Source organism: Spinacia oleracea, chromosome 6, assembly GCF_020520425.1.
Source record: "Spinacia oleracea cultivar Varoflay chromosome 6, BTI_SOV_V1, whole genome shotgun sequence".
Lineage (NCBI taxonomy): Eukaryota > Viridiplantae > Streptophyta > Magnoliopsida > Caryophyllales > Amaranthaceae > Spinacia > Spinacia oleracea.
In genome coordinates, this window is record NC_079492.1 from 122,764,705 (window position 1) to 122,792,046 (window position 27,342).

The 27,342-nt window shown below is 38.2% G+C and overlaps 3 protein-coding genes across 9 annotated transcripts; 1 reads left to right on the forward strand and 2 right to left on the reverse strand.

Annotated features, from left to right (window-relative positions):
- Positions 1 to 967: 967 nt before the first annotated feature.
- Positions 968 to 2,969, reverse strand: LOC130463558 (uncharacterized). The gene is made up of 2 exons (XM_056832723.1): positions 1,286 to 2,969; positions 968 to 1,062 (listed from the first exon to the last, which is right to left on the reverse strand). Exons 1-2 carry the CDS (start codon positions 2,967 to 2,969, stop codon positions 968 to 970), a joined length of 1,779 nt encoding a protein of 592 aa, XP_056688701.1.
- Positions 2,970 to 10,148: 7,179 nt separating this feature from the next.
- On the reverse strand, positions 10,149 to 17,618 carry LOC110788850 (subtilisin-like protease SBT4.3). 7 transcript variants are annotated; one of them, XR_008924215.1, is made up of 14 exons: positions 17,413 to 17,618; positions 16,457 to 16,551; positions 16,023 to 16,117; positions 15,649 to 15,896; positions 13,862 to 14,346; positions 13,449 to 13,756; positions 13,263 to 13,374; positions 12,993 to 13,176; positions 12,514 to 12,884; positions 11,930 to 12,048; positions 11,774 to 11,835; positions 11,560 to 11,614; positions 11,291 to 11,413; positions 10,161 to 10,606 (listed from the first exon to the last, which is right to left on the reverse strand). XR_008924215.1 is itself a non-coding variant. In XM_056833286.1 (13 exons), the coding sequence occupies exons 5-13, from the start codon at positions 14,117 to 14,119 to the stop codon at positions 11,407 to 11,409; spliced, it is 1,476 nt and encodes a 491-aa protein (XP_056689264.1). In that variant the 5' UTR covers positions 14,120 to 14,346; positions 15,649 to 15,896; positions 16,023 to 16,117; positions 16,457 to 16,551; positions 17,413 to 17,618; the 3' UTR covers positions 10,152 to 11,406. The 7 variants fall into 7 exon arrangements, 5 of the variants coding, with proteins under 5 accessions (XP_056689265.1, XP_056689263.1, XP_056689260.1 ...); XM_056833286.1 differs by having other exon boundaries at positions 10,152 to 11,413; XM_056833287.1 differs by having other exon boundaries at positions 10,149 to 11,614; positions 11,774 to 12,048; positions 13,862 to 14,079; positions 14,169 to 14,346; positions 17,413 to 17,617.
- Positions 17,619 to 18,272: 654 nt separating this feature from the next.
- On the forward strand, positions 18,273 to 19,283 carry LOC110788863 (uncharacterized mitochondrial protein AtMg00810-like). Its single transcript, XM_021993499.1, has one exon. The coding sequence runs from the start codon at positions 18,273 to 18,275 to the stop codon at positions 19,281 to 19,283; it is 1,011 nt and encodes a 336-aa protein (XP_021849191.1).
- Positions 19,284 to 27,342: the final 8,059 nt, after the last annotated feature.

Below are 27,342 nucleotides of genomic sequence, written 5' to 3' on the forward strand. Positions count from 1 at the left end.
GATAAGTTTGTTTTACTTTTCCTTAGTCGTTTGTTCCTTATGGTTATCCCGTCGCGTTTTGATGTCTTAGTTTCGTGTAGTAGATGCTTTGCAAGTAATAAGTATTGAATCGACTGATGTGTAAAATCGTACCTGCGCTGTTTGTTCGTTGTCTCTCGCGATCTCGTTCTGAGTCGTACGTTGTTGCTTATGGATATCATTCGTCGTGCGTCTTGCACTCTGCAAAAGAAAACATGGGTCGCTAGGAGGATTGGCCGTTGGGGATGCCAACGGCCCTCCGATGCTTAAGTCAGTAATGGTTTTTAAACGAAAAATAAAACGATAAAGAAAAATAAAGACGACGATACGATGGCTGATAAAATTGGTTACGACGAGATTTCAAAAATGGTAGAGTTTAAGATGTGTAGCGTTCCAGCTTCGGGGGACCGACTTGCCGTCTTTGGTGACGAGCCTGTATGCCCCCTTTCCGACGATTTTATCGATCAAGTATGGTCCTTCCCAAGCTGGCGCGAGTTTACCTGCGTTTAACTCTTTTGTGTTTTGGAACACTTTGCGCAACACCCAGTCGCCCTCCTTGAACATTTTTATTTTGACGTTTTTGTTGAAGCATTTTGCCACAATCTGCTGTTGCGACGCCATTCTTATCAACGCTGCTTCTCTGAAGTCTTCTGTGTTGTCGAGGTTTTCACTAAGTTCGACGTCGTTCTGCTCTGGTGTCATGAGTCCATATCGTGCACTGGGCAGCGTCACTTCGGGGGTAGTACTGCTTCGCACCCGTAAACGAGTGAGAAGGGAGTCTGTCCCGTCGCCGTCCTAGGCGTCGTCCTGTTGGCCCATAGGATGGATGGCAGTTCTTCGGCCCATCGTCCCTTCTTATCGTCTAGCCGCTTTTTTAGCGATGCGATGATTGTTTTGTTGCTGGATTCCGCCTGTCCGTTTGCTTGGGGGTATCTTGGCGTTGATGTCTTTAGCTCAATGTTCCACGTCTTGCAGAAAGCCCTAGTTTTGTCGCTGATGAATTGGGATCCGTTGTCGCATATGATTTCTGATGGCACTCCGAATCTGCATATAATGTTAGTCCATATGAACGAACATACCTCTTTGTCTCTTACCTGTTGGAACGCACCTGCTTCTATCCACTTAGAAAAATAATATGTTAGAGCGAGCATGAAGACCTTTTGTCCTGGGGCGACGGGTAGTTTACCGACGATGTCCATTCCCCATTTCATGAAAGGCCACGGAGTTAAGGTGGGGTGTAAAAATTCAGATGGTTTATGTGTCATACCTGCGTGTCGTTGACATTTGTCGCACTTAGCTACGTACCTCATTGGGTCTTTGAGCATCGTTGGCCAATAGTATCTGTTTCTTTTGATTCTGGTTGACAGGCTTCGTCCTCCTTCATGTCCGCCACATTCTCCTTCGTGGTATTGCTTTTGTAGTCTTTCCCATTCTGTTTTTTCTGCGCATCGCATCAACATTCCGTTCGCTGATCTTTTAAATAATATGCCCTGCAGAATAACATATCGTGAAGCTTTGAAAAGTATCTTCCTGGCTTCGAGCTTGTCGTCGGGTAGGGTTTCATGTGTTAGGTAGTCGAGGATGGGCTTGGTCCAGCTGTCGGTGTTTGTGGTTGATAGGACGAGGCTGGCATCTTGTGGTATGTCTTTTTCAATAGCGGGTGACAATAGGTGTACTAGAGGTATGGTCGAGAATGGCGATTTTCTGAGTGCGGATCCTAGGTTTGCAAGGGCGTCGGCTTGCGTGTTTTGGTCTCTTGGTACTTGTTTGATGGAGAAGGGTTTAAATTTGGAGGTTAATTTTTTCGCTTTCTCGAGATATAAGGTCATTTTTAGGTCTTTAGCTTCATAGTCGCCGTTAATCTGGTTGACGATTAGTTGTGAATCGCTGAAGATGTTGAGTCCGCTTGCCCCTAATTCCATAGCTAATGTCATTCCAGCGATTAAGGCCTCGTACTCTGCTTCGTTTTTAGTTGCCTTGAAATCGCAGCAGATCGCCTGTGCTATCATGTCCCCTTGTGGTGACTTTAGTACGACGCCTAAACCTGCACCACGAAAGTTAGATGAGCCGTCGACGAAGAGTGTCCATATTCCTCCTATGTTGTTGATGAGTTTGACTTCGTCGTCTGCTATCTTCTCTAAGTCGGGGCTGAAGTCTGCCACAAAATCTGCTAGGGCCTGCGATTTTACAGCCGTTCTTGGTTGATACTTGATGTCGAAGCTTCCTAGTGCCATTGTCCACTTCTCCATTCGACCTGTCAGTTCTGGCCTACGCATCACAGACTTGATTGGATAGTTAGTCATCACCACTATTTGGTGAGTTTCAAAATAATGCCTTAATTTTTTGGCTGCGGTAACGAGTGCTAAAACGAGTTTTTCGAGGGAGGAATACCTGGTTTCTGTTTCCAGTAGTGACTTACTGATGTAATAAATGGGTAGTTGTTGTGCTTCGTCTTCTCGAGCTAGGACCGCGCTGACTGCTGCCGAGCTGACGGCTAAGTAGAGTTGTAGGACTTCTCCTTCTTTTGGCTTGGACAGGAGGGGTGGCGACATCATGTATTTTTTGAGGTTTTGCAGGGCTGTTTCGTGGTCGTCGGACCAGTTAAACCCCTTGTTTTTGCGCAAGACGTCGTAAAATAATCGACACTTGTCCGACGATCGCGATATAAAACGGTTTAGTGCTGCCACCCTTCCTGTCAAGCGCTGTACCTCTTTTATGTTCCTGGGGGATTGAATGTTGATTATCGCGCGCACTTGGTCGGGGCTGGCGTCGATTCCTCGTTGGGTGACGATGTAACCTAAGAATTTTCCTGCGGACACTCCGAAAGAACATTTAGTTGGGTTAAGTTTCATACCGTACTTTTTCAATACGTCGAAGGATTGTCGTAGGTGTTCCACGTGATCGTCAGCCTTCCTCGATTTTACTAGCATGTCGTCAATGTATACCTCCATTGTGTCTCCGAGTTGGTCTTTAAACATCTTGTTGACTAATCTTTGGTACGTCGCACCTGCATTTTTAAGACCAAAAGGCATAACTTTATAACAATAAATACCTCTATCCGTTACAAAAGATGTTTTTTCCTGGTCGTCTGGGTGCATAAGGATTTGGTTGTATCCTGAATAGGCGTCCATGAATGTGAGCAGCTCGTGTCCGGCTGTGGCGTCGACCAGGGCGTCGATGTGTGGCAGTGGGAATGGATCCTTGGGGCAAGCTTTGTTGATATCTGTGAAGTCGATGCAGACTCTCCATTTTCCGTTCTTTTTACTGACGACGACGACGTTCGCCAACCAATCTGGATATTTAACTTCCCTGATCTTCCCTGAATCTATCAATTTTTGGACTTCTTCGTCTATGATTTTATTCCTTTCGGGTGCGAACTTACGTCGTTTCTGTTTTACCGGTCTGAAGTTCGGGTCGACGTTGAGCTTGTGGGTGATGACGTCTGGGCTGATTCCTGTCATGTCCTCGTGTGACCAAGCGAAGCAGCCCGAGTTTTCTCTTAGGAACGACACTATCTGACTTTTGATGTTGGCAGGCAGTGAGGCTCCGATCCTTACGACTTGGTCTGGCTTTGTTTGGTCCAGGACTATCTCGTCGATTTGTTGGTCGTCGGGGTCGTCCGATGTCGACCCTGGCTGTAGTTGCTAGATGGACGACTTGGATGGTTTCAGTGCCGTCTCATAACATTTCTTCGCATCTCTTTGTTGTCCTTTGATTTCCATGACCCCCCATTTGGTTGGAAACTTGATTGATTGGTGGTATGTTGATGGCACTGCCTTCATTTTGTTGATCCATGGTCGTCCTAGGATGACGTTGTACGCTGATGGACAATCGACGACGTTGAACTTGGTCATCATGTTGACGCCTTCTGCGTATGTAGGCAGCAATATCTCTCCTACTGTCCGTAGTGCCTCTCCACTGAATCCTACCAGAACTGTTGATCTCCTTACAATATTTTTCTCTTCTAATCCCATTTCTTGTAGTGCTTCCAAGAACAGTACGTTGGCTGAGCTTCCGTTGTCGACCAGTATCCTTTTTATCAGAGCGTTCCCTATTGGGAGCGATATTACCAACCCGTCGTGATGTTCCCGCTGTGTATCGATCTACAGAATCTGAGTCGTCGAAAGTGATAACCATTGCGGTCAGGGACTTGTGCAGTGCGACCTCGTCTTCGGTTTGCCCCTCTTCCATGGTTTCAGATTCTCCCCTATTAATTTTTTTAGCTGCAGAAGAGGTTAGTCCACAAATATCTGAACCACCGGAAATAACGTTTACCACTTTATTGAACGGTGGTGGGTCTGGTCGCTCGCTGCTTTTTGTTGGGCCGGGCAGGGTGGTTTGCTCTTTGGAGAACGTTTCTTTTCCCTTGTCGCTCAACAGCTCTTTTAGGTGTCCCTGTTTCAGGAGGTATGCGACCTCCTTTTTGAGGGAGATGCACTCCTCGGTCGTGTGGCCGTTGTCGCGGTGGAAGTCGCACCATTTGCTCATGTTCTTCATGGAGTCCGGTCTGTCGCTCTTCCGGGGCCATCTGACTATTCCACCTACATTTTGAAGGGCGTTCACCACACCTCCGATGTCGACGTTGAAGCCGTAGTCGGAGATGTTAGGGTGTTCGACCCGCTCATTCCTGTAAACGTTGTTAGTATCATAATACTGATTGACACTTTGTACCTGGTTTTGTCGAACGTATGGTTGGTGTCGCCAGTTGTTGTTCCTCGGGGTGTACGATCTTCTGTCGCTGCTGCCCCCTATCGACCGTTGAGATGCTGTTCGGATGACCTCGTCGTCTTCGATTCGCATCTGGGCGGTGGCCCTTGATCGCACCTCTTCGAAGGTTGCACAGGGGTATTTGGTTATTTCCCGGTATAACTCCGAATTGGGGATGAGGCCTCTTTTGAACGCCTCAATAGCAGTTCTGACATCACAGTTTTTTATACCAATTTTTTCACAATTAAAACGGTTAAAATAATCGCGTACCGACTCGGTTGGCCCTTGAACCAACCGATAGAGATCACTGGTTTGTTTCTCCAACTGGCGACTGCTGGCGAACTGTTGGTAGAAGGCGTTGATGAGCTCGGACAAACAGGAGATGGATCCGGGAGGGACGTTCGTGAGCCATTCCAAAGCTGCTCCATCAAGGGTGCCGCCGAAAGATTTGCACATGACAGGCTCCACTAGGTCGTATGGGATCCCGATCTGCCACATGCGCTGCTTGTAGAAGTTGACGTGCCTGTAGGGGTCGGATGTCCCGTCGTACAGGGTGGTCCAGGTAGGGAGTCGGAGCGTGTGCGGAACTGTCACTCTAGCGATCGCTTCACAGAACGGCGACGCTGCGTACCCGTCGGTTGGCTCGGTCTCCACGGGCGTAGGTGCTCCGGGAAACTTGGTCATCAACTTCATCAGGCGAGAGTAGTGCTTTGTCATGCGTGCATCCATCTTGTTCAGGCGCTGGGTCACCGGATCGGGAGCTTCTCCGTCTTCTTCCTCACGGGTCTCCTCCTCATCGGTCATATCTTCGAAGTCATCGGGCATCTCGAACGTCAGCTTTTTTGGCTTCCCACCTTTGTAGCGGGACTGGTGCTTGTTGCTCTTCACGGATTCGAGCTCTTTCTGGAGGGTTTCATTGGATGCCCTCTCTTGGGCTAGCTCGGCTTGGGCTTTCTCATAAGCCGCTTTCATCTCTGCGATCGTCATTTCTCCAGTAGTCATGGTGAAAGGAGTGATTTTGTGTAAAACCTAGTTAATGTCCCCACAGACGGCGCCAAACTGTTTATGCCAAAATTCGTATGGGGGCGACTTTCGGCTAGGATCAACACTAACTAAGCAAAGAATTAACGACACAAGTAAAGAGACACGACACAGAGGAGTGTTGACGCGGAAAACCCAGGAATAAGGTAAAAAACCGCGGATAGCTATGAGGCTATCAATCCACTAAGTATTCTGTATGATTGTTTATGCTTTTCTCTGAGAGTTAATGCTGAAAATAAAATATAACAATGGATGCTCAAACACTTGATAGCTTGAGAGTTGTAATGCTTGAGTGAACGTCCTTCGCTTATCCTCATCTTCGTGCTTTTATAGGATATTTCCAACGGTCCAGTCGGTTGAGAGAATCCCACAAAGATAGGGATATCTTTGTCACACGTCTCTTTAGTCTTCAACCACCTCCGCGCTTCTCGCGCATGTCTTGGACTCATTCTTGCTAGTGTGACGGCGCTGCCTATCATGGGCTTTAGGTTAACTTATCTTTATCAACTTGTTCCTTGAGGACGCGTCTCTGCTGCCTATGTGTTGTCGCCCGTCCTTCGTCGTTTATGCCTCGTCGTACGATGCTACGTCGGACGTATCTCCCTGGAGTTGTGTTTACCTGCGACATGACAGAACCTGGCTGACACGACATGATCAAACGTTAGAGCGGTTATGTCGTTAGTCCAAAAAGTGGGATAACAATTTCCTTTTTCTTTTACTGTATAATTATTTTCACATTATTGTTTATCATTCTTAATTCTTTCTTGTTAATCTTTTTGTTGATGATATTGCAATGTGTTTTAGTGGCCGCAAGGAGACCTTTTAATAATAAGGTATGTTCCCAAATAGGGGGTTGCTACGAGTTTGAGGATTGCATGATAAACTGTCAAGAAAGAGATTACCCCCCTATGGTTACGCAATATCTTGCTTGTAATTTAACATGTGATCCTATTATATCGGGAATAGATCAATGTTGCCACTGTTGTTGGGGACCGAATTAACACCAATTATTTCATCAAAAGTGTAATCTAATCGCAATTGAGAAGTATTTGGTTGTATGTCCTGAAACATTGAGTTAAGGCTTAAATATTTCTTATAATTATATACTCTCCTTTTTGTTGTTTCCGTTTAGAATTAGGGAGAAAATTAAGAAAATTGGAATCTTGTAATGATTGGATGTAAGAGAAATAATGAAAAAAAAAATAAGATTCTACTTTATAAATAAAGAAAAAAGAGAGAAATGAATAAAGAAATAAACTAATTGGAGATATTTGATTAAAAAATAACAAAATACTTTGGGTGAATGAATTGGGGTGTGAAAGTATTAAATATGGCGTGGAGAAATCAATGAGAATAATTGGGTGGATAAATAGAATCAATGTAGTAAAAAATATTGCCAAAAAAGTAGTAAAAAGATTCACAAGAACAAAAATGAACGCTAATTCGGTAAACGGGAAGAACTTTCAAGAACGGATAGAGTATTACCTCCATTTTAAAATGATCTTAACCATTTCCGCTTTATGTTATTTATGTTGTGTTTTATTTTATTTTTGGACATGAAAGTTTACCATCTTATTCTCTTACGGTCTTACCCCACAATAGTTATCACTTTATCTTATTTTACTCATTTTTCCTTACATCCACCCACCCCTTTTTTTTATAGTCACATTTCCACCCACCTGAACTTTTACCCTCACTCTTATTTTATCCACATTTTATTATCATTCACCTTACTACACATTTTCCATTTTTGTTTAAATATTTGTGAAAATGCAACCGTAAAAAACATTATGAAGCAGATGTAGTAGGATGCAAGCCTTTAAAAAAGTTGGACATTACACACTTAAAATTGCTTGTTCTGATAAAAATATATTAATTATTTGTCTACTTATTAAAGTTTGTTGAAGGTTTTTGCTCTAATCGGTTCTGCGCACAAGTTGGAGGGTGCCTCTCGAGTGAGGAATGCATGATAAATTGTCAAGAGCAAGATAATTCGAGTATGATTAGTTAGTATTTTAAGTGTAATTTAACATGTAATCCTATTGTACGTGGGATCGATCAGTGTTGTCACTGTTATTGGGGACCACCTGCTTGGGGACCACCTGTTACTAAGATTAATATTACTTCATGATTTTCAAATAATTAACTACTTTTGTTTAACCGTGTGACCCTCAAGGTATAAAATATTGTTGAAATGTATGAATAATAATTTTCTAGTTGATGAGCTACAAATTCCTTTGTTAGGCATGATATGTTGATTGATGAAATTGTTGTTTCAAAGCTATGATGTATAATAATTATGCAATATAATTGGACTTAGTATAAACATATCTAATGCTACTACTTTAATCTAATTTATACAAACATGCACAATGTACATGTATTTCCAATTCTGACAAAATTTTGTAAATAAAAAACTAAACACCACCTTAATGTTTTTCGCTTATAAAAAGGGATTGGATGTAATACAAAAAGATAAATTATCAATGGTATTTCATGAAATGTCTCCGAAGTTTCACATAATGCATTAAATACCCACTATATTTTTTAAATGTACCAAATACCCCTTTTTATTTTAGAAATTCACAAAATACTCAATATATATATATATATATATATATATATATATATATATATATATATATATATATATATATATATATATATATATATATATATATATATGAGGGAATTACTAATTCAACTCATAGCTCAAACGAAATACAAAGATGGCCTCTCCAAGAATTATGTTATAAAATAAAACACCAGCACTAATCAAAATAAATTATGTAAATTATGTAAATAATGTAAACGTTGCGAGTATTAAAAAATGGAGGAAGTATATGTTTTTGTATACTTCTCCGTTTCTTTCCTTTTTCTATATTCTTATACTATTAAATAGTCTATCAATGAGGTTTATACTAGACTTATATTTAACATTAGGGATTGTGTATGATAGATGACGCATTCGAGTCCATATTTCCATTTACCAAGTATAATTTATATTATGTCTAATTGTTGAAGTTATGACTTATGATAACTAATAAATTCTTTTGTTCTAAATTTTTAATTGCAGTGGGAAGTACAGACACAACGGGTTTGATTTGTGCCCAAGTTGGGGGCTGCCTTGATGGTGAGGAATGCGCTCTAAATTGTCAAGAGCAAGACAACCCTGATATAATTACTCACTATTTTACGTGTAATTCAACATGCAATCCTATTGTACGAGGAATAGATAAATGTTGCCACTGTTGTTGGGGACCACATTACCCACCCCCACCGCCCTAATTTTTTTTAACGTTATGATTATATATTCAGATAATCATGATATGATTTTTGTTTAAAGAATAATAAATAAAATACTAAGGAGTGGAGTACTATTTTAATTTTTTCATATTTTAATGGTTTGTTTTTGCCGTTTTCACTATTCATATAACCGTTTTTTCTTTTTGTTATCGTACCTGGCACGGAGAAGTATACAAAAACATATACTTCCTCCATTTTTTAATACTCGTAACGTTTACATTTTTTACATTATTTACATAATCTATTTTGATTAGTGCTGGTGTTTTATTTTATAACATAAAACATAGTCATGTGGAATCTTGTTATATCCGTCTCAATGTGTATTTTCAAAATATCAACTTTTTATATTTTTGCATAAAGAAAATTTAAGATATAAATGATTAAAATTGTGCATTGACATATGTGAAAATAACAAACGTTGCAAGTATTGAAAACGGAGGAAGTACATTGTTATCATACGGAGTAAGTCTTGACCGGGTCTGTTGAGTTACTATAAAAGGGCACACATGAGCTGACTTCAGATTTTTTTAAGAAAATCCTCTACGGCGCTCAAATAGGACTCTTGTAGAGAGAGTGTGTTTAGGGATAAATGAATACCTGAATGATGATTAGGTGGGTCATATTTATAGTATTATCGGAGGGTATTGTTAGTCATATGAGCAATTGTTGGGGAATGAAACCCTGGGCCTTTAGGAGGCTAGGATTTAGGCCTCAGGATTGCTTATGAAGCCCATCTCAAGGTTGTCGTCGGGGATATTTTGATAATGTTAACCTTAGGGTATTTTGGTAAATTTGGATGTGGGTCTTACTGGGGGCCGAACATGTAATATTAGTCCATTATATATTATGGGAGAACCACTCCAAAAGCTAGCTCAAAGGGAGGAGATCTCGTAAACCTATATAAGTCCCACACAACCACGTACCCATTTGGCCGATGTGGACTCAAGTTCCACACCTTTGCAATGGGATTGTATCACCTGCACGATGGTGAGTACATTGATCAACTTGCCAATGGATTGAAACTAAATATACAGAGTTCAAGTATAGCTAAGCTACCAATACCATTACAGACATAAATAAAGGACCCCCTTTGAATTCATGCAGCTAGTTCAGCGACCCATCCGCATCATCTTGGCTACTGTTTTGGGCAAATTCGACTTAGAGACGAACTTGCCTTGATGAAGGTGCTAACAATCGATCGAGCTAGATAATTGAAAATGGTGAGAGTAAAATGTAATAGCATAAGGTAATCGTAGGTTTATTGCTTGGAAATCATGTATCCAAAATAGACAAGACTAATGCCATTTTATAGGCATTTACAACAAGAACGTAACGTTTATGAAATAATTGCTCATAATTAGATAATAAATACGTGATGAAGGCCGGCTTCATCAAGGGTTTGTAACGTCGATTTTGAGCCCAGCAGTTGGGAATACCGTTCGAATAATGCCACCTTGCGCCTTGTTGGCAGCCACGTAAGCAATGCTTGCCACGTATGCCCACGTCACCATGAGGATATTTTTCCCCCTAACAGCTACCAAATCCGCAAAATTGATTATGGCCAAATCCGCAAAATTTGTAGAGGACTATCATGGCCAAATTGATTCATCATGTTGTCATGCTTCCTAATAAAAAGGTTTCAGTAAACAAATTACTCCCTCCGTCCTGGAATACTTGACCTGTTTTCTTCATCGGGCCGTCCCTTAATACTTGACCTGTTTCTAAAAATGGAAATATTCTAACAATATTATACTATTTCCCACTCCACCCCTATTAACCCACCTATCCCCTACTCAATACAAAAAATAATTAAAAATTCAACCCCTACTCTCCCCCAACCTCACCTCTTAATCCACCTCCCACTAACTACATTAAAATAATACCCCACTATCAACTACTACCTATTAAATTAAATAAGTCAATTCAAGTTCCTTAAACTTTGTGCCGGTCAAACCGGGTCGAGTATTCCGGGACGGAGGGAGTAGAATTTAGCTCTTGCTTGCATGAATTAGAAATAGTAACATGAATACATGATTTAAGTGAATCTGTAATTTCTTTATGAAATTTCAGTGCTTAGAGGTCTAAACCTCATTTACCAATTTCCAACAGCAGAAAACAATAACTAATTTGCATAACTTTTTGCGTAAACTATACCTCAAAAAAACAGGAAGAAAGTAGGTCTAAGTATTACTATTTATACTTGAAATGAAAGGAGTACCTGACATTTGAAGTTCATCAGAAATGAATTTATTCTATGAGATGATTTCAGATAACTCGCGTGAAAAGTTTCCTGGTTCAAATGAATCTTAAAGTAAATTCTTAACAGCGGTATTACTAGGCCCTGCAAGGAGTGATGTTAGGATTGACCTCTCGACTTAATTTGTGAACTGGGGAACATGTGTTACAAGATTTAGCGCATAACTATAGAGAAAGATGAAAAGAATTGGAAGGTCTAAGAATATTATAAAGATTTAAAGCATAACTTACCACAACCAGTAGCAACAGCTGCTACAAAAAATACCAACAGGAACCTGATTGCAAACTGCAATAGCCACACATAAATACAAGTCAAAACAAATATTCTCTGAGACCAAAACCAAAAAGAGAAACATATACAAAAGAAAGGAGGAGAAACATAAACAAAATTTTACTACGAAATCTAAAAGATGCATTCAAAAAAGAAGATAAAGTAGCCACTGACCAGCACACCCATAGAACTGTAGTAATGATGTATGGGGCATTTCCTGGAGAATGATATAGCTTCTGTGACAATGATAACTCACAGCCACACCGGTTCAGTAAACAAATAAAAAACACGAAGATAACTACAGCACAAAACACAAAACACAAAACACACATTGGAGTTTGAAAACAAGGAAAGGAAAGGCAGCTGAGAGGATAGATAGACCCATATATGTACAGCTTCTTCACTGATGAAAACTCCATATCCATCAGCAGAACTAATAGTAGATCCACCTGTTAAGATAATTCAATGGCGTTTACATATCATCCACATTGCATAAAACCATCTTCTGAAGCAGGACAACAATTTCACAGAGATCATTTCAATTACAAGACTTGTTAAATCAAAACTGGACACCAAAAACAAGAGAGATTTAGAGAAAATGACATGATGAAAAACGAAAAACGGAATAACATCCTTGAAAGAAATTATTGATGACCATATGGTGCAAATATATACGTAGAATAATATTACGTCGATGTTTTAAAAAGCTAAAACACACTGGTTACTACGTTCAAATCCAGTAAGAAACTCTAGTGTGTATATATGACGATGGAAGTTCTAACTTGATGGACTCCATCAAACCAAAGAAGTGATCCAGAGAGTTGGGAACTAGAAGATAATCCTTTACCAACAACATTTACTTCAAATGATTTAATTTCCTTCACTGCTTCGAAAGTTAGTAAATTAGGCATCACCTTCACCTCCATACTCTTAGTGGTTGCAACTTTCACCGTGTAGGTAGTAGTAGTACCAGCAACCCCGACGTTGGTGACCAATCTCTTGAACGTGACATTATAAGGCTTTTCAGCAGCCACCATAGCTTGCATTGCTGGATAGTTTACATCAATTGAACTTCCCTCCTCCTCTTTTTGGCAAATATAACTGATGTTTCCCGAAATAAGAACCATTAGATCCTTCTTGTATCCAGATTGACACAAAAATAACAAATAATCTTCTTCACTTGCGTCATAAATAAGTCCAGGATTTGTAGCCTTGACGGGATTGAGTAGCCCAGATCCATAAGCAAACTCAGCTTCGGGGTTTTCAGAAGGGCTCATAGCGGTGGCTTTAAGAAAAATCAGATAATTGTATCAATATTTTTACACGAAAAACTACTTACGAACATTACAACATTACAACTCTCCAAAAAAAAATTGATAAAAGCATATCTAACCTGTAGTCATCAAAGCTGACTTTAAAGCTGCTGGAGACCAATTTGTGTACAATGCTTTGACATAAGCAGATGCACCAGAGACATGTGGACAAGACATTGAGGTCCCTGAGTTTATGTAGAATGGAGAAGAGTGTTGAGACGGGTACGCAGCTAATATCTCCGCCCCAGGAGCTACGATGTCAGGCTGCAATTGACGGCCAGATTTTAGTTAAAACACACCAATAATACAATTCAAATATAAAAAAGTTTGGTGTGGTTAAGGAATCCCACCTTAAGGATGCTCGGAGCTATGATGTTTGGCCCTCTTGACGAGTAAGGTGCAACAAGAGGTGCGGAAGTGTTCCTAATCTCCTTGCTTTTCAAAAATTTAGCCTGAGGAAAGCTGTAGAAAGGAAGATTACAATAAGCATCACAGTAAAAGGAAAACCCAAAAACAATGTTCACAACAAGACATACCGTGTAGAATTCAAGTATAAAATTAAAGTTTGAAAGTTTTGAAAATCCAGCCCTGTCCAAGGCTGATCCGTGACCATTGAAACCTCACGCCGAATGGGAGTCAATACCCCAAAAGCACCCGCGGAAAAAGCTTCAGCCTTTCCATTAAAATCATCACATACAACTATTTTCCCTTTGACAATGGGGCTATTTAAACATCCTGGATAACACGACATCGCCTCTTCCTCGCTGCACGTAAAGGTCCTTCCTTTTCCGTAAACCAACGGGAGCATATGCTTGGATGTTTCGAAGCGGTTGATCGAGAAACCCTATTTTGGGGAGAAATAAGAAGAACAAAATCATTTTTCAAATACATAAAAAAAAGAATCTTGGAGATTTCAGATAAATTTGAGGGAGTTATAAGAGATACATACAACTAAGGTTTGATGGTTTCTTAGCAGTACTTGATCCATGATGTGCCTATCAGTTGAGGTTGCACCGACACTTAATACCCACGGAGCAACACTGGATACAGCAGATCGGGTGTTACCTCTATTGCCAGCTGATTGGACAGTCAATATACCCTTCTTAAAAGCGTGAAATGCTCCAATGGCTATGACATCCTGCTCAAAAGGTTGGGCAACTTCACCCCCTATGGAAAGACTCAAAATATCCACTCTCAATGGCATCATCAAATGCAGCTAGTATATCTTCATCGGAACAACCGAGTTGGCTGCATACCTTATACACTGCTATTTTTGAGGAGGGAACAGCTCCTCTAGCAATGCCTTTAGCAATGCCGAAATAACTAGCATTTCTCACCCTGCACCCAGCAGCCGTGGAAGCTGTGTGAGTACCATGACCAACTGTATCAATGATGTCTTGTCCTCTTATATAGTTCCTTAATCCGATGATTTTTCTGCACATACAGTGAAAGTTATTATTAATAATAATTATAATTCAGAAATGAAAACTTATGAATATGTTGTGTATAAAAAAGAAATTAGTGATTCAAAGACAACTAAACTTATGCACCTAAAGTATAAATGTGAACATCAAAGTTAGCATAGTGTTCGTTTACACTTTACAACAAAATAAAATCTATATTTACGTAAAACTACTGTGAGGAACAAGGGTTTAACGAAACACCAAATATAGATTGATATGAAGTTTTAAAAGATTATCATATACTTTTCAGTGCCTTCTCTCAGTTACCCAAAGCTTTTGGTTTGGAAACTAATTTTGAAAAAATATAAACCTACAATAAACAAGCTATGAGTTCGGAGGAGGAGTTTCAGCAGGCCATCAGAATGTAAGAATTTACTGAATCATGTTAGCTAAGACTATCTGTAGTTTATGGATTCAGAGAAATGAGAGGCTACATACTAAGAAGATCAAGTCTGAGACACTCCGTTGTGTCAGAAGTTATTGCAGGTGCAAGAATAGTGATAGGCAATTGTTTCTCTTGGCAACTGCAAATGAAGAGGGTTACTACTTTCTAATCTTACTAGCCTCAATTTTCCTAGAAGATACTGATACAGTTGGGAGTTATTTTTGGTTTTGTATGCTGGTTTATTTATTATAAAGAGAACACTGTAAGTACAGTTTTCACAAAACTCGATCCTGTTTTAATGATCTGCATCACCGAGCTATTGAAGTCTATCGAAAACAGTTCTGTACTTGCAGCTGGTGCTATTAGTACTGAAACTGCATCCCATTTTTCGTTTTTCTTTATTTGCACATCACCAAACACAGCCATTTCAACATATTTTATCAGTATTGGGCATTTGTGCTGACTTTACCTAATTTGCCATATAAAGGCGTTAAGTTGTTGTAACCAAGCTGGTCTTCTCTCTTTATTTAGCAAACCAAATTAACAATCAGAAACTCTACGAATTTGGTTCTTTACGAAACAAGTGTGATATCAGCAAATCATAATAACCAAATATATTTTTGGTAAATTAAAAAGTGAAGTTTTTCTACTAGTATAAATCATTCACACAAAAGAATCAGGAGCTCAAAATCAAAATTCCTGTACATACTAGACTCTTGGCTGATAAAATCACTATCATTATTTTTTCACCCTGATGGCAGGTCATTTGTTGGAGCGATAAGGGGAAAGGTAGCAGCAACTGCCAAGTAGCCAACAGCCTAAGTTCAAACATAGGGCACTAAAGTGAAACAAAGTCTAAAACAAGTTTGTAAAGGTAGATATAATTACTTGTTGCATGTGACATTATTGTTGCCAGGTTGGCAAACTCCTCTCCATTTGGTAGGTAGGTTAACAGATCCGCAACCTCTAAAACTCTTGGAGTTTATCCACACTCCCGTGTCAAGGACGCCAATTACTAGGTTTGTCTCTGCACGTTGTCGTCTGGGAACTGTCTCGTACAATCCCAAGTCCCCATGAATGGGTTGTCAATAGTTGCTGAGTCCGACTTTGAAACACGGACACAATGCCATCCATGCCTATAAAAAGGGTCAAGTTTAGATAATTAACTAGTTGTACTGCCAAATTAGGTGTTACATTTTTGTTAGCAACAAGAAAAGTTCACAAATGATGCAAATATTACAACTAGAGGGTATTATACTCACTCTTCAGCTTCTGTACGTCTTCTCTACTCAACTTTGCTGCGAAGCCACTGAAACTTTTATGGTAGCTCCTCACCAGTGAATTCTCCCCAGCAATACTGAACAACAAGTTAATATTTATTATCTGTGCTTTTATGTAAGCTAGCACAAGTAGAGAAGAAGGTAAAACAACTAAAAAAGGATGGGCCGTCCTTATAAAATGTTAGGAGTACTACTTATTTCTTCTTTGTTTTTATAGATATGGCATCATGCTTCAATTTTTTCATGTATTTTCATGTTCATCCGACATTCTTGGAAATGGTAACAGTAACCATTTTTAAAATGAAAATTTCACCATATTATGTCATTTATCCTAATATATGGGTGATAATACATATTGAAATAGTTGGTCTATAATTTTTAAGAGGTTTGTACAAACAAGGGAGTTAATCACTTACCGACATCCAAATACATCTTCTAGCATATTGAGATGATCTGAGTGTATCTCAGTCCAATCCTCCTTCAGTTTAGTTCCCTTGTAAACTATGTAAACCTGCATAGAAAATATAATCGAGTTTCCAACATAAACTTTCACTAAACAAACATAATCAAGTAACAATTTCATAATGGTCAACGGAGTATATTAAGCAATTTAGGAAATTGAAAACGTCTGCTTTGTGATGAGATTCTTTTTCTGAAAGTTGGTTGCTGTGGTGAGATAAGTATGTTGTATGTGGGAGTATTAACTCCTTAATAGATAAAAGCAAGCATATGGGAGTATTTTTACTCCATAACAGATTAACATGTAATCGAAATTCATGTCTATTATTGAGATATAACGTAATTTACAAACTTCCTGAAAAGAACAATCTGATTCACATGTAAATTAGCAAAATGTGTTGCCAATTTATTCTTTTTGTTTCATAAAGAAAACGAGTTTCCTGTCCAGACCTGGTTTTGCACACCCCTAAATACACTAAACCAATGAATTAAGAAGATAGAACTGTTTACCTTCTCATCAGTAGTACTCCAAGCAACTACTAAAACTGAAAATATTATTAGAAAGCAAAACAAGATTTTGTTGGTCATCTTCATTCTAACAACAAAAGCAATTAAGAGCAGGAGATGAAAGAAACCAATAACACTTGGTAGAATATATAAAGATCAACTCAACAACTTGGAAAGCTGTTTCATTTGCAATAATACGAGTAATAGTTTACTTTCAAACAAAACCTGAACATGGATGAATCTTGCATACAAAAACCGAAACTGAGAGTGATGAAAGCTGATTATGGCAAAAACAAGACAAAAGAGGAACTATTCCAACTAAGGAAATTCATGTGCCCACTGCCCTTCCCCTCAACAAAAATTAGAATCGGAAAATAATAAATTGAAAAGGGAGAATGTGAAATACCTCTTCAGGTAATTGATCAATAATCATGGCTACATAAGGTCAAATTCAACCATGAAAGCTCCAGATCTTGAGCTTTCATGAGTGAATTTGAACTCTAAAGCCCTGGATAAGTGGTCGAATAGGAGCGGCGAGAAGCGGAGACGGTGGTTAAGGGGTGTTGGTCACAAAAGGAAAAGAAAGACGACGTTTTTATTTGTTTTCATTTGGCTTTGCGACACCATACTAGCAGAAGTGTTGACTGCTGAGTATTGACTTGGGAGGGTGGGTCATAAAAAACAAAATATGATTTATGCACCCTGTTTTATAAAGAACATATAGTTCAAATACAAAGAACATATAGTCAATGAACATATAGTTTAAATATTTCACTAGTACATGTACATTGAAATTGTTCTCAATGTTCATTAGATTTTCAATAAATGTTCAACCGGGTGCACAATGTTCATTGTGCAACCGGGTGTATAATCCAAATTGCGTATAAAAAAAGGGTGTTACTTAATCAGAAAAGATTTTCTTTATGCAGAAAATAAAATTATTAAAATATTTCTAAATAATTAATACAAAATTATTAAAAGAAAAATCATTCATTATCAAATGCTTTCGGTTTATAAATAGGAAGCCCTTTTCGAGTAGTAATATCAACCAAGTAGCATTGTGAAATAAGAATGTGATAGTTTTCTCGTTGATGGTAGAGGGAGTTAATAGAGGATACTAAGGGTATACTCGTAATTGTACTATTGTACCATATTATTATATATATGAGTCTCAGGCAATTACGAGTATACCCTTAGTATCCTCTAGTACCCTTCAGCAGTTTTTTGTTACAACAAGGCTTCTTTTGTTGTCAATCGGATAATTCTATGTTTATTTTTCGTCGTGGCAAATTCATTGTTTATCTTCTTCTTTATGTCGATGACATCATTGTCACGGGCAACTCAGCTCCTTTGATCACTAAATTCATATCTCTTTTGTCTACTGAGTTTGCTATGAAAGATCTAGGTGATCTGCACTACTTCCTAGGAGTGCAGGCGATACGTACTTCCAAATGTTTGTTTTTGTGTCAGAAAAAGTATGTCCATGATTTACTTCTGAAATTTCATTTGCACACTGCTAAACCTGTGCGTACTCCTCTTCCTAGTCGTACCACTCTTTCTATTACTGATGGTGATTTACTATCTGATCCTACTGAGTATCGCAGTATGGTTGGGGCTTTACAGTACTTGACTATGACTAGACCTGATATTACATATGCTGTGCATTTAGTTTCCCAATTTATGCATGCACCCCGCACATCTCACTTGTTGGTGGTTAAGCGTATATACAGGTACTTGCAGGGTACTGCGGACTATGGTCTTTGGCTTCGCCCCGCCCCAGACATGTCCATCATGATTGCCTACTCGGATGCGGATTGGGCAGGTTGTCCTGATAGTTGTCGTTCCACCACTGGTTATGCCATTTTTCTTGGTGGCAACCTCATTTCCTGGCGCTCGAAGAAGCAACCCACCGTCTCCAAATCGTCCACCGAAGCAGAGTACCGCGCTGTTGCGTACACGGTACAGGATACTCTTTGGATTCGTTCCTTGTTAGCTGAGTTGGGGATCGTCATCCGCGCACCCGTAAAGCTCTTTTGTGATAATATTTCTGCATCCTATCTTGCCGTCAATCCGGTTCAGCATGATCGTAGCAAACATATCAAAATAGATTATCATTTTGTTCGGGAGCGTGTTGCTCATGGTGATTTAGTTGTTCCTTATGTCCCTACTGAGTTACAATTCGCTGACATTTTTACGAAAGGTTTGTCAGGTCAGCGTTTTGAGTTTTTAAGGTCCAATCTGCACGTGGTTCCCTCTGCACAGATTGAGGGGGTGTAATAGAGGATACTAAGGGTATACTCGTAATTGTACTATTGTACCATATTATTATATATATGAGTCTCAGGCACCCGTATTAGGGTAAGCCGTATCATTATATTCACAGGAGTATTCATCGGGTCAGGTTTTTGTTTCAATGATATACAAAAACTAGTATTGAACGCACGGGTTTGTAATGAAAAATACATATTTTTCTTTTCTTTTTTTTTTTTTTTTTTTTTTGAAAATATTTTTCTTATTATATCATCGTATATAAATAGGTGTGTATTTTCAGAAGCTAAGATTTCAATGGCTTCTCTGATAAAATCTGCGTTGTTATTGTATGCCGCTAGGTGGAAGATATTTCCATGGCGCCGGTCACCTTTATCACCGCTTTTTGGGAAATAAGTCATGTAAGTAGTAGTATTCTATTGGTTTATTGGATTCGACACACTCTGTTAGGAAATTCACATCCCCAACTCTACATCCATTATTTCCATGGATTTCAGAATTGAGATGGAGTTTTTGGGTTTTGGTTAAAAGGGGTATGGTTTGTTTAAGGGTGTTCTCAATCTTCGTATCCGTCCACACCGGATATGAAGAGTTGTGTAACCCTGGGGGTTGATTGCCATGAGTCCGTGTAATCCCCGTAAATTTATAAATTTTATTAATATATTTTAACGTATATTATTTATATTTAAATAGAATTTATGAATTTTAAGTAATAAATATATAATTAACGTTTATTTATTTTATTTTAAGTACGTTCTAAATATTTAACGATTTTAGAACTTTATTATATATTTAATGTATATTTAATTTTATTTAAATATATTCTAAATATTTTAACGGTTTGTGCAATAAAGAATAATTTTAGAATTTTAAGTTAAAAAAAAAAAAAAAAAGAATTTGAATTACGAAAATCGATTGAATTTAGAAAACGATCATATTTCGGTTTTGGATTCGAATCCTAAAATTAAACTCCTAACTCTAGCCCAATTGGTGAAGCCCAAAGTAACAAAACCCAAACCAATACTCCCTTTTCTCTTTTCAAAATCACGTGGAACCAAAACCCCTCCATCCCCCTTCAACCTCACGCACAACACCAGCAATCCCTCTCCTCTCCCTTGTCAGCCGCCGCACCGCACTCTGACTGCCGGACCACCACCTGCACCGACGACCACCGTCGACCCTCGTACGTGGTAACTCCTCCTTCCTCTTCTTCTTTGTTTCTTTCTTCTCTCTCGTTTTCCTCCTCTCCTTATTTGCTTCTTCTGTTTTGCGTGCAACAGCCACCAGCCGCCGCACCACCGCCGCGTCGCCGCCCAACCCCTTGTTGCGCCGCCGCGTCCTCCTCCTTGTTCTCCCTCTCGCTTGCCGGAACTCCTCCCCTTCGTTCTTACTATGCCGCAAGCTCAAGGCAGTCGTAGCCACCACCATTGAGCCGCCGTCCAGCCCTGCTCCGTTCGTTGCGCCGCCCACCTGCAGCGTCGCTGCCGCGCCGCCGTGCCTCTGACCACCGGTCGCTCTCTCTCTCCTCCCTATTTGGTTTATTTTCTTAAACCCTAAGTTATTTAAATGTTTTAATTAATTTAATTAATTTGAATTTATGTTTCTTGAATTAAATTTATGATTTTTATAGTTAAGTTATGAAATTTCAAGATTATATGTTGTTGAAATTAATTTAATTATTTTCAGATTTGTTAATTGCGTTTAAGTTAGAGTTTTAATGGAGTTTTAATAATTTGATTCATGTTTCTCGAATATAAATTATAAGTTTTTTTATGATTAAGTTAGATTTTCAGATTATATATTATGCTTAATTAATAATTTAATTTTCAGATTACATAATTGAATTGAAATAAGAGTTTTTAATTATTAAAGCATGGATTTTTAAGGTTTTAATATTCCAAAATCATAATAGAATGATTATATATTATTAAAGCTATTATTTTTATGATTTTAAGAACGTTTGATTATGTTTTGTGGACGTTTGAAATTATTCTATATTGCTGGAAATTTTAAAAGGGATGTTTTATTGGAGTTTAGAACGTTTTGGGATCATTAGTTTAATAGTTATTATGCTTGGAGGTTATTTAGTTAAGTTTCGATATTTGGGATGGTTCAAAATATGTTTAGGATGTATTTAGAATACTTTAGTACTGCTGTAAATTGTTGGATATTGATTGGGGAATTTTATTGGTTGTTTTTAGGCGGAGAATTCTTTGTAGGCGATTTTTGAATTCGTTAAAGTGGCCTATCAGTTTGTTTACACAAGGTACGTACATACCTGTGTGCTTGGAATGAGTGTGATTTGTTGAATCCATATTGAAATGATTCATGAACTTCGTTATGTCGAAATGATTAAGGAACTTGGTTATGTTGAAATTGTTGATGAACTAGGTTATGTTGAAAGTGCATGTTTAATATTGTTGGGTGGACATGTTAAGCATATATATTTCGTTATGAGAATTATAGCATGTTGGTATGGATGATTGATGCGAACATGTTGGTTGGGAACATTAGATTATTATTTATATATATTGATTCAGATCGATTGTTTATTGTTCCCTTTTAGCTTTTCACTACTTTATAAGGGCCGAGGACCTTGTTTAGTAAGTTGAAACCTTATACCCATATAGAGGGGTTGATCAGTATTAAAGGAAAGGTTGAATTAATTGGAATAAGTCTTGTGTGACATCTCTGTGATCACTTGCTTAATTCAAAGATAAAAGAAGTTGTGTTTACTTGTTGAATATAATATTTATGTTTGATGAGTCATAACCAAGTATTAAAAGTTAAGTCATGTAAAGTGAACATGAGTAGCAATAGCTTTAGACTGTGCACGTCTAAAGTGTCGGACAATCAGGAGTTGGGGTCATGGGTCGCCTATGGCTTTTTCTGGGGCCGGATTGATCACCGGTTCTATTTTATTCAAAAGTCCCTCGATATCGCAGGTCATTGGGGTTTACGGAGTCGCGCCCGTACCTCGTCTTCCTTAGTGAAGAAGAAGAAGTTTCTAGTAGACAACTCAGTCCATTGACTATTTCAATTAAAATAATGTTAATGATACAAAGGTCTAGTTCAGTCAAATATAGTCTTCAAGTCAATATAATTTGATTATCCTTGCTTATGTTTTAGTTAGTACCATGTTAGGATTGTTCGTTTAATAGAATCATGTTAGAATTATTATTGATTTAGTATGTAGTACTCAGCTTTGCTGATTACGTGCTTTTGCTTGTGCATGTTGATCATGGCTATGCCTTATTGATCCTGTGATGACCCAATCTTTGGTGAGCAGTCTCTAAGGATCAATAAGCATTGTCCATCTGCAGGTTTGAAGATGTTGCATCATTGGGATCGGGAATAGAGAGCTTGTATTTAGTTTTAATTTGCTAAGTTGACTTGAGTTTGTTTAATTTGACTATAAACTTGTCGTACTATTTATATTTCCTCATTTTCTTTTATTGGTTTTTGGGATTAAACCTGTAATCGATTATTTATAAACTTAAAGTTCGTTTTATGTTTTCCGCTGCAAAATTCTGAATAAGCCGTTACGTTTTCACACGGGCGATAATGCCTTGATAATTCTCTATGTTTTATATTAAAATGTTGTTTTAGAAAAGAGAGAATTGTCGGGGTGTTACAAAGTGGTATCTAGAAGCTAAGGTTTTATTTTAATAAATTTTTAGGCGCCTAACTAGTTAGTTATTTAAAATAAATTTCTTAAAAATCGAGCTTCTACGGATTATAGTGTTCAAAATTGGTACTTTTTTTTTGGGGGGCCGATTTCCTTTTATCTTGTTTGAAAGTATATGATATTTCTTATTTAAGTTCGAAATCAAATTATTATTCAAGTTAAAGTGATACTTTTGACATTTTTATTTTTCTTATTATTTATTATTCAAAAAAAATAATGAGTACACTTTTTTTTAAAGAAGTTCAAATTTTTTTTAGTTGTTTTAAGATTTAGAATTCGTTATTAGAAAATATAAATCTTTTTCGAATTAATAACTTTATTTTCTAATTTATTCGCTACGCATTTCCTTAATTTATTTTACTTTATTTATTTTATATTTTATTTATGTTATTATTCTATGTTATAATTTTATTATATTAGCGTCCTTTTACCTTGTTATTTAAATTATTCCAATGCTTTAGCTTATGAGAGATGGGTAGTATAAGAAGGGCATATAAGATAGAATTATATGTGCATTAGTAGCTAGTCAATGATAAGAAATTGATTGTTATGTATGTGCATGTGCTAATTGTTTAAGTGTTACATTTACAAGTGCATAAAGAATTGTTTGATTCCACCTAACTTATCGATTACCGAACCTTGTTTATGTTTTGGCTGGAAAATCGTTAGTGAGACCTTGAATTGTTTATTTCAGGAATAAAATGTTTCTTTCCAAGTATACCAATATAGGATCCTTCGAGAAACTTGATATAGAAACCCCAGATATTTATGTGAAGAAAATTGTGTTTGGATGTGAATATTATGCTAAGGTTCAAGGGCAACCTATCTTAATGAGAAAGGATATCATAGCAGCCACTATCATTAATTGCTTACCTAACAAATTTCCATACCTAGAACTCAAGGAAAAGTTTAAAGACATGCATTCTGATAATGGAACTCCAAACTTGGCTAAGTATGGAACTTGGGATGGTAGATGGAAATATGATTCAGAAATTCTGACCACCGTTATTGAAGCGGCAGAAAGTGGGTTTAGAGACGGTAAAATCGTAGGGAGTCATGTTGGGGATTCAGTTACAGAAGAACCTATGGGAATTAATGTAAATAATGACCTAGAGGAAAATGATGTAGCTGTGGAGAATGAGAATGTAGGTGTTGAGGCGGAGAATCCTAACCCAGCGGCTCATGAGCCAACCATTGAGATCTCTAGTGATTCGGATGCAGAGTTCGAAAGTGAACAGGAGATGGCAAGTGAGCCTAATCAAGATGAAAACATGGGTGAAGATGCAAACCCTGAGGAAGACCCCGATGAAGACCCTGAAGAAGAGTTCGATGATCTTGAGACCTAAATTTCACTCCGCAAGTTTCAGGAGCAATGGAAAGGCAAAAGGCCACAAATATTTTGAAGTCATAAATAGTTAATTAGCACTTTTATGTTTTAAAGAATAAGTAGCAAAGCTACAACTGTTTAAGGTTTAAGTTTATTGAAGTTTGAGATGTTCTTTATTATTTTCAAGGATGTAATAAACCTCTATGGAGTTAGCAATAAAAGTTAAAGTTTTCAAGGAATTGTTCTTTATTCTATTTTGAGGATTCCATAATACCCCAACCTCTAGGTAGTACGTCATGGATTAATTGTTTGCATACTCAATGTGAATTGTGGATCAATTTAATTGCCACAATAATATTAAATGATGAGCACATAAAGGAAGTGAGGGCCAATCTAGACCCTCATGACCAATATAATTCAAAATGTTATGCCTTACGTGCAGTGTGAATGTCTTTCGTGAACTATTGAGGATGAGTATTTTTTTTTTATGATTATTGCATCTTGTAGACGATCGTTGCACATTTGTAAACGATTGTCGTGCCTTCGTAAATGATGTGTATTAATGTGAACATTGTTGGTTGAGGCGATCTTTATGGCCAATTCAAGTATTAAATTGTATGGGATAACGTATAGGTGATGTTTCAAACCTAAAGTAGAGTATACTAATTGCAGGTCGCGTTCTAGAATGGCCAACAACAATGATCTAGCTGCTGCAATTCGCCTCTTGGCGGAAAAGCTAAACCAGGAGAGAACTGAGCGCCCCGACTCTGCGGGGGAAATGTTTGAAAGACTTTCTAAGGTTAAGCCACCGTATTACAAGGGGCAAGCCGACCCAACCTTCCTGGAAAACTGGATTAGGGAGTTTGAGAAACTATTTGAGGCTGTAAGTTGCCCTGGGAGTATGAGAGTAAGTCAAGCTGTCCTTTACCTGAAAGATGAGGCTGACCTTTGGTGGAAGGAAAATGGAACTAGACTAAGTGCTGCTGAGGGATTCAATTGGGATTCATTCATAGTTGCCTTGAGGGGGAAGTTTTATCCTCCTTTTATGAGAAAGCAGAAAGCGCAGGAGTTTATCAACCTTAGGATGGGGAATATGACTATTGCTGAATACTATAGCAAGTTTATAGCTTTATCGAGGTTTGCACCTGAGGTGGTAGCTACTGAGGAGCTAAAGGCTCAAAGGTTTGAGCAAGGGCTGACTGATGAAATTCAATTGGGATTAGGTGGAGAAACCTTTACTTCCTTAGACATAGTGTATGGGAGAGCTGCTCATATTTATGGGCTACAGTCTAGAAGGGAAAAGAAAACTGTGGTAATTGGGGAAAAGAGAAAAGATTTTAATGCTGGGGGTAACCAAGAAAACTTTAAAAGGAATAGAAACGGAAATGGGAATGGAAATGGAAATTTCCAAGGAGGAAACAATCAGGGGCACCACAACAACTCGAACCCATCTGAGAGAGTGCATCATTGCAAGATGTGCAGTAACAATCACCCTGGTAAGAACTGCAAAGGAGAATTAGTGACCTGCAACTATTGTCAAAAAAGGGGACATAGGGAGTATGAGTGCTTCACTAAGCACAGAAAGGAACAAAATAGTAATGGAGGTGGAAACCAAGTGAGGTATAACCAGTCTGGAGGTCAAAATTCAAAGCCTGGAGGGGCACAAAACAATCAAGAGAACTATAATAAGCCTGCAAATGATAACAACAACCCGAATAAGGCTCCAGGAAAGTTGTACATGATGAATCAGAATGAGGATGAACGATCTGCCGATATAGATTCTGGTACTTTTTCTATTTACTCCGCGCAAGTTAAGCATTATTTAGTTCGTGGGTGACTTGTTCTTTTGTTTCGTCATCTGTTGTGAAAAGTCTAAAGTTAGTAGTTTTAATGAAATAGGAATTTTGAGAATAGAATTCGTCGAAAGAAAATTTTGGTTAGCTATTCCATGAGGTGAGTTACGAGGGCGTAACTCGTTTTCTTTAAGGGGGGTAGAATGCGATAGAAATTCGCGCTTTTCACCTATTTTATGGCATTTTTATGCATTTGTATGCTTATTTTAGCAAATTTTACAAGTTTAGGCAAAGCAAATAGACTCTCCGCATAAGAAAAGGTGTTCATGAGTAACACAAACAACTTTGAGTTGGCAAAAGAGTGCACATAGGTGGCACAAGTACTTCTCTAGTAAGAATAAGTTAAAAGCTTTTGGGGAAAATGTGGGAAATTTCGTGTCAAGTTTCGGGACGAAACTTCTTTTAAGAGGGGTAGATTGTAATCCCCGTAAATTTATAAATTTTATTAATATATTTTAACGTATATTATTTATATTTAAATAGAATTTATGAATTTTAAGTAATAAATATATAATTAACGTTTATTTATTTTATTTTAAGTACGTTCTAAATATTTAACGATTTTAGAACTTTATTATATATTTAATGTATATTTAATTTTATTTAAATATATTCTAAATATTTTAACGGTTTGTGCAATAAAGAATAATTTTAGAATTTTAAGTTAAAAAAAAAAAAAAAAAGAATTTGAATTACGAAAATCGATTGAATTTAGAAAACGATCATATTTCGGTTTTGGATTCGAATCCTAAAATTAAACTCCTAACTCTAGCCCAATTGGTGAAGCCCAAAGTAACAAAACCCAAACCAATACTCCCTTTTCTCTTTTCAAAATCACGTGGAACCAAAACCCCTCCATCCCCCTTCAACCTCACGCACAACACCAGCAATCCCTCTCCTCTCCCTTGTCAGCCGCCGCACCGCACTCTGACTGCCGGACCACCACCTGCACCGACGACCACCGTCGACCCTCGTACGTGGTAACTCCTCCTTCCTCTTCTTCTTTGTTTCTTTCTTCTCTCTCGTTTTCCTCCTCTCCTTATTTGCTTCTTCTGTTTTGCGTGCAACAGCCACCAGCCGCCGCACCACCGCCGCGTCGCCGCCCAACCCCTTGTTGCGCCGCCGCGTCCTCCTCCTTGTTCTCCCTCTCGCTTGCCGGAACTCCTCCCCTTCGTTCTTACTATGCCGCAAGCTCAAGGC